Below are 7,372 nucleotides of genomic sequence, written 5' to 3'. Positions count from 1 at the left end.
CGCTCCCTAGGGGCAGCTGTTGAACGGCCGGGGAGGGGGCGCTGCTGGCTCCGCCTTCGCCTCGTCAGCCTCCCTCAGGAGGGCTGCCGGGTCCTGGCGGCTCCCTGAAGTCGGCTCGATGCCGGAAAATTAGCCCTGCCTGGCCCGATCCCCCGCTCCGCTGCAGAACGCGTCTGCCCCGGAGCCGATCGCCTCGGCAAATGGCGATCAACTACTGTGTTGCTGTTATTACCCTGCACACCCGCCTTGAATTCATACTTGTGAATTGTCTCAGGTACGGCACTTTCTCAGAATATTTCCTGCTGGGAGAGGCTATTTTCCAGCACGCGAACAGGTTATACCTTCTCAGGTTCTCCAAGAACTTCCAAATGTTGCAGTTCTGTTTCAGAGGGTTAAGCATGTGTCAACAGGCACAAGCAGGGCACGGGCAGCAGCTGGCAGAAACGGGCTGAAGTACCCTGAGACAGGAGCCCGGGGCAAGGCCAGGAGCTGGAGGAGAAATTAAAAAACACACAACACCTGGGTAAAAAAATGTAAAACCAGGTCTTTATTTACAACAGCTAAAGCAAACTGAAATGGCCACCATCATGAAGACCAGGCTGTTCCAGTGGCCTTTCCTCAGAAGTCATCCGCTTCTGAAATCAAAGCGGTCTGTCAATTCACCCATCGTTCCTCCACACAGAGACATTGCTGGGAGCTGCCGCATTTAATAGAGAAGCAGCGATAAGAACCAAAGTCCTTGATGCCTCCATTCCTACTCTTCTTCCCTGCACATTCTCCTCAAACTTGGAAAAAAAAACAACACCTAAACTAGTCCCAGTAGTACTTGGTTGGCATTTTGGCACAGCTAAACAAAGGAGACCACCATCTGTTTCCAGATCTGGACCCGGATGAGTCGAAGGGCAAAGAAATTGCTAAGTGATTCCAGGATGAGGCCAAAGGAAATATCTAGCCAATATGGGCTTGTTGGGGAGGATTTCTTCCAGACACCCCCTTTCAGAGCCAAATCTTGAAACTGCTGTTAAACTGAAAAGTTTTGCATATTCTAGTTTGTTAATAAAATAAAGCTGTCTGGGGCCTTGCTGCTGTTCCAGAGGTTGGTGGATGGGACAGGCTCCAGGCCTGCTCAGATTCTGTGTTCACTTTTGTAGTTTTGCAGTATTGGTATGAATAAAGTTTTGTACTAAACTGAAGTCCTTCTGTGGCACATAGAGTGGGTGCTTTGCACATTCTGCTGAGCTGCTTTTGTTTGGGAGGTTAGAAGATGTTGACCTTTCTCCTGATGAACTAAGAGAACTAGAACAGTACTAGAACTAGAGAAGTCAGTCGTAATGCTGTGTCTTCAATGGACCCTTGATAGCTGCATTATGAGCTGTGTCTATGCATGGTTGCTGCCATCAAAACTAGTTTATCTCAATTCTCTGTCTGCTGCTGGGACTGTAAATCACAGTTTCCCCTTGGGAGGGGGCGTACTGCAGTACGTTCTGTTTTCCAACATTGAGCACACTGGGGTTAGCCCTGTGAGCTCAGAGAACAGGAGGAGTGGAGTTCAGTGTGAATCTGATTTTAATGATGAAAAGGAAATGTATTGGAACAATCACAGAAAGTCATTCACAGGCAAAAAGTCTAAATCGTCACAGAAACCTTTCTTCTGCATGTGCAAAATGTGCTGCCTTTAAAAATAACAGGTCTGGTCCCCTTCAGTGTACTTTCTCTTACTTCTTTCTTGTGCCTGTTCTCACAGGCAGTGGCTTTTCCCTTATGAGTTGCTTATGTCTTGCTATGCAGCAGACCTAGATGCTATCTTCAGAGGCCAAAAAGGTGGGAAAGATGTTGAGAAAAGCAAGCTGCTTCTGCTGATTCAGACTTCCCATGCTGGCAGATGCCAATATGGTGTAGGGAAAAGCCCCCACGGTACTCCATGGGGAAGAAAAGGAAATGCCTGTAACCTAAGATCTGGCTTCTGCCGCAAGAGGGGAAGGGAACTGCACCAGAAAGGGAACTTAGGGTGGGAAGTCAATGTGCAGCATCACCACGTGAAGTGCTGGTGCTTCTGGTGCCTGCTGCAGTCTCGCATGCTGCCGGAAGCTACGAGGCAGGTGGTAAACGCTTGGCGTAAAGTTCCCTGCAGCAGCTGCATGGTGCAGCTCCAGGATGCTCGGCTGTGGGGTGCGAGTGGGTAGGGAAGGCCCTGAGTGCTGTCATGGCGCGGCGTTGAGCTCTGATGGCTCTTTGTGGGGCTGGCATCTCTCCTCAGCCAGGAGCACTGCAGCCTGCAGGAGAGGCACGGCCCTGGCACAGGGTGAAGGGAGCAATCAGGATGCAAGGCCTAGTGGGTTGAAGGCACGCAGGTGAAAAGGTGCCGGTAGATCTGGCTGTCTTGCGTGCCCTTTGGATTGTGGGGCTCTCCTCTTGAACTCTTCTTGCTGAGGCTTTAACCTTACAGAGGGAAAAGGAAACTTCCTCACTCACACCCCGCTTCCCTTCCTTCTCATTCCTCTCCTCATAGCTCAAGGAGAACAAACCAGGTCTTTTGGGGAACTTCTTTTTATTCCACTATGAGTGGAGTTGTATAGATGGAGTGACGGATTCCAAAAGTGGTTTCAGGTGCCTGGGGCTTGATCAGTGTCACCTGGAAGGGGAAAAGTTTAAAAAAAGAGGGGTTCATTAAGGGTCCTTCTTGCTGTCCCACACATCCCCCTGTTCCTAGCCAGTCCCTGTATGCCTCTCTCTTACTGCTCCGTGTCAGGATGTGAGTGCAGCGCTGCTTCAGCTTCCTGCTGGAGCAGACTTGTTGCAGTGAAGGCAGCCTGCTCTAACAGGGGTGGCTACGGGCACTTTGCATGTCTCATCCACAGCTGTATGCACGCCTGGGAAGCTATAGCTAACTCTCCCTGTCCTGGTGGCACGCTCTTTCAAAACCTCCCATGTTAGCCGAGCACTGGAAATGCTTTGATGCTCTTCCTGCTTGCCGTTTGGGGCAAGCAGTCATCACCACAGATATGGGAGAGGTAAATAACGACCTCCCTGATTTTTGTCTGCTTTTTGTCTCATTCCACTTCAAGAGAAGCTCTTGTGTGCAAAAGGAAACTGGGCTGAAAGGACGGTTATTCCATCTGGCATGGCAAGCTCAGCTGGACCTGCCCTGGATCCAGAACTTTCTCCAAGCCTAGCCTTTGCTGGATTCCCCTCCCCGTGTATCTGCAGGGTGTCCCCAAGCTCCACTCTCACAGATGGTGATGGATGAGCAAGTCGTGTGTAAGGGCGGAGGGAATGGAAGGGAAAAGCCGTGTCCTCTGCCCTTCCTCTGCTAGGGTCTGGGGCAGGGAGCAGGCCTGCTGTCCTGCAGCTGGTGCCTGCAGTGAGAAGCCCGTTTGTTCTCTGAAGCCTGAGCAGGAGGGGGAGATGCTTGAAGGCTGCTCGTTGGAAAACGGAGCAGGAGAGGCGAGCAGGCTGCCTTACCTTTCCAGTGCGGTAGTCCGCGGGCCCAGGCTTGATGGTTCTGTCCCCTCCAATTCTGGTTTGGGCTCCCATGGTGTAGATGGGTGCCCTTCTTTTGTAGGTATCCACCTCAATCTTTGGGAATGCGGCGGGACCGGGAGTCTGCAAGAGAGCCGGGGACCTCGATGGGTACAAATTCACAGGTTTCTCCTTCCCGATTCCCCACGAGGGCTGCACCCTTAACAGAGAAGGGGTGTGGAAAGCCTGGGACAATGTCGGCGGTGGCACAGCCTGCTCCCCTCCAAAGAGGGGCATGTTCCAGAGCGTCAGGCAGGTAGCCATCAGTTCTGATGAGCTCTGCATCATCAAAACTGCCAGAGCTGGAAAGTGAGGCACTTGCAGGTGTAGGCAGAGCATCCCTGTGTTGTCTTCCCGCTGGAACAGCAGGAGTGCTCTGTGGCCCTGCGAGCACAGCTGTGGATTCTCTGGCTTTGCTCTTGGTGCACAGAAGCCTGCCCTAAGCAAGGATGCAGCAGGCTTTGGAGCCCTCGTGGCACGAGGAGAGCAGCTCGGGGTCACTAGGCAGTGTGGAAAAGAAGGGAAGCACTGCTCACCTTGGAGAGGTCTGCATCGAAGCGATCGTGCTTACTCTTCCACTTCATAGAGTAGCACGGGCTGGCGGTTGTATAGGCTGTGTTAGGTCCCATCAGCCTGGGTAAGGTGTAGGTGCCAGGGCCTGCAGGAGGAGCAAAAAGAGAGGGTGAGCGATGGGGTCCTGAGTGAGAAGCTGCTGCTTCTCTCCCCACAGGTCAGGGGGAGGCTTTGGAAGCGGCCCCTTGCCAAGGCGGAGCAGCAGCAGGCTGTCCCTGGAGCTCGCGCAGGCTGCAAGTGTCTGCCCTGCCCGGGGTCGCCTTACCTGGAGGTCGGTCTGCTCGGAAGGCCTCGTGCCGGAAGGCCATGGACTGCACGGGTGGACATTTAAAGACGTGCTTGTTGGATGTTTCCGTGTGGTAATCGCCTGGGGCCAAGAGAAGAAAAGCAGTCAAGTGCTGGTCTTTTTCTCCAGACACAGAGGCGATATCCCAAGGAGGGGCTCTTCAGAAGAGCTGCAAAATTGCCAGTTCTCTGGCAGCTCCTCCTGCCCTGTGCTGGAGGACACAGGCAGCACCGAGGGGGATTTCTCTGCACCCCGCAGCTTTGTCCTGCCCTGCTGTCCCTCTTGTCAGCCCCCCGCCTCTGCCACCTTCTTTCTGGACTCTGGATCCTTGCCCACAGCCCGTGGTCCTTGCCCACAGCCCATGGTCCTTGCCCACAGCCCGTGGTCTATGGCAGGTCTCCTTCTCAGAGGGCGTTTATGGCTGCCCACATTTATGGCTTGTTCCCCTGCTAGGCCAGGGCAGAAGTGGGGTGCTGTGGTCTTGTTGGGATGAAGAGCTGGAGAACTGCTACTCACTTGGTCCGGGTGTGACCTCAGTGTTTATTTTGGGAAGTCCCCGGATGTGGGCGCCTGGAGGCACGTACTTCCCCGTCCTGGTGATGTCAGGCTCCACGAAGTAGCGGGGACCAGGACCGCAGCCGCCGGTCACGGGTGGCTTGGTCCCTCTGCAAGTGTAAGCAGGGGCTCGGTTTTTGATGGGACTGTGGCCCACGAAACCTAGGAAGCAAAGCACACAAAGGGCACCTCCAGGAGGCTGCACGCTTCAAGCTCCGCTGGAAGAGGCGCAGTTGGAGTCACCATCCTCCCAAATTCCCCTCCCGTGGGCCTTTTTCCTCCAAGACTACTACAACCACAAGCCAGTTACGCAGTGCTTGGGGTGCAGAAGAGTCAGCCAAGAAGCACAAATGGCTTTGTAGCTGCATTGCAAAGGCAGCAGATAGAGACAGCCGATGTGTGGCCAGCACGCTTCCTGCACCCAGCGGTTCAAAAACACTGCTTGGAGCACCAGTGTTGGCACTCCATAACGAGCATCCCTGGGATTCAGCTGCTATCCAAGAGTGTAACCCCACAGACACTTGGAGAGCCGAGGGCAAGCCAACAGGAAGGTGGCTTCTGTGAGGCTTTGACTTCCCTGGAGTGCCAATGGGAACAGCGCCAGGAAATGCTGCCCAGGCCGTTGCTTTTGCTGGTATGAAAGCAGCGCTCTCCTGGGTGAGGGGAAGTATCAGCCTTCCTCTGCCAGGCCTGGGGGGCACGGAGGCTTCGCCAAAAAAAGACTTTTGGGCTGTTGTGAGCAGCGATGTCCTAGATGTGCCGCCTGCCCTGGGTTTGTTTGCGGTACCTGTTGCCCCTGGGATGGAGTACTTGGGCCCAGGGGTGGTGAACTGGGCCATGATCGGGCCGCGGGGGCGGTGAGGTCTCCACGTCCCCACAAAGGCTCCGTCCATGCTGGTAGGTGTCTCCAAAGCCTAAAGGTAGAAGAGCAGAGGAGTTACTGATGGGCTGCCCCGAAAGAGCCTGGAGTTCAGCTCTGCCCCTCTCTTTCAGGTGCCAGTGCTCCGCTTGGTGCACAGGACTTCTCCCCCGTCCCTCTGTGCCTCGGTACTGAGCCTTCAGAGGAAACAAAGCTATCGCTGCTTCTTTCACCAGCAGGCCGACAGCTGAATCTCCAGTCCCAAAACCCAGGTCTGAAACCCGCCTCTCCCTGCGGGAGGAGCTCCACTTCACCTTTCTTAGCCTTGGAAGGAAAATTCGGTGAGGATGAGCGCTGCTGCTGTGGCTGCTCACAGTCACAGGGCACAGAGAGCTGCTGCGGACAGGCAGAGCTCAGGACAGACTCTGACTCTGGGGGAGGGTGTCAGCTGCCAGCTTTTATAGGGGACGGCATCGCCATGGAAACGCATTATGACAGCATAGAGGTTTCAGAACCATGGTGACCCCATCTGGGCTGTTACCTCCAAGGCTTGGGCTGGACCCCATCTGGTAAAGTGTCTCTGGCCTCAGCCCAGGGAGATGCCAGCCCTGTGCCCCCCAGGCTGGGGCGTGGAGCTGGGCTGTCCTTGGGGACAAGTCTCCAACTAGGGACTTAAACTAATCCTTTTAGGACTAGTTTAAAGGTGGGAGTAAATGGTCTTTTCCTACCCTGGATGATTTTACGATCCTGTGTGATGTAAACTTTTGTTCTGAGAGAATACTGGAGAGACAAGGCCTCCTCTGAAACAGCACAGGAAGATCTTGCAGAGCAATGAATGATTACAGCTTTGGAGCTAGGGCAGCACTGCTCACATCCCTGTGTCTCGGTTCACTGAAGACACACCATTTCTCCGGAAAACAGGGAAATTGGGCTCTGAGGCAGCAGGTTCTCGAGTTTCAGGAGAACAACAGAGTGAGTTCATCTCATGTTTTTGCCATGATAGTGTATGCACAAGAATAAAAAAAGATGGGTGAAAAAAATCTAAAATTTGGATGGATGCTTGGCTGTGGGGTGCGAGTGGGTAGGGAGGGCCCTGTGTGCGGTGGCACTGAAGATGTGTGTAGTGTCCATGTACTTGGAGAGGGTCTGAGACGATGTAGAAGATTGTGGTACATGTGACATGGACTGAGGGTTGGAATTCATTTCTTCCCAATCTCCTGAAATTACCATTTCCTCCTGGTGTTCCTAATTTCCTCCTCATCTCCGATGCCCCCCTTGTTGTCCATGATGCCCCCAAGCCCAGCAGCCAGGCCGAGGGCATCCTTGTCGTACCCCCTGTACCGCATGTCCCCGCTTTGGGGTGGTGGGGACAGGGGCAGACCCCCCTCCTTGTCCGAGCACCCTGTGTGCATCCAGCCCCTTTCACAAGTGCCCTGGGAGCACCCCACACCTTGCTTAAGCACCTCCTGCCCTCCCAGCCCCTCACAAGGGCATCCTGGGAGCACCAAGCGTCTCACACGCCCCTTGTACTAAATAAACTGCAGGACAGTGCTTGAGGTAATTAACCTAGGGGCACTTAA

At 54.1% G+C, this 7,372-nt stretch overlaps 1 protein-coding gene across 2 annotated transcripts; it reads right to left on the bottom strand.

Annotated features, from left to right (window-relative positions):
• Positions 1-528: 528 nt before the first annotated feature.
• On the bottom strand, positions 529-6,240 carry LOC113841849 (ciliary microtubule associated protein 1A-like). Of its 2 annotated transcripts, XM_038180483.2 has the most exons (7): positions 6,107-6,240; positions 5,721-5,847; positions 4,895-5,095; positions 4,358-4,459; positions 4,056-4,177; positions 3,463-3,603; positions 529-2,632 (listed from the first exon to the last, which is right to left on the bottom strand). In XM_038180483.2, the coding sequence occupies exons 2-7, from the start codon at positions 5,824-5,826 to the stop codon at positions 2,549-2,551; spliced, it is 756 nt and encodes a 251-aa protein (XP_038036411.1). In that variant the 5' UTR covers positions 5,827-5,847; positions 6,107-6,240; the 3' UTR covers positions 529-2,548. The 2 variants fall into 2 exon arrangements, with proteins under 2 accessions (XP_038036411.1, XP_038036410.1); XM_038180482.2 differs by lacking the exon at positions 529-2,632 and having other exon boundaries at positions 3,043-3,603.
• Positions 6,241-7,372: the final 1,132 nt, after the last annotated feature.

This window comes from Anas platyrhynchos, chromosome 5 (genome assembly GCF_047663525.1).
Source record: "Anas platyrhynchos isolate ZD024472 breed Pekin duck chromosome 5, IASCAAS_PekinDuck_T2T, whole genome shotgun sequence".
NCBI classification, from domain to species: domain Eukaryota; kingdom Metazoa; phylum Chordata; class Aves; order Anseriformes; family Anatidae; genus Anas; species Anas platyrhynchos.
The sequence above is the reverse complement of the archived record's forward strand: the minus strand, read 5'-3'. Positions and strand labels throughout refer to the sequence as shown.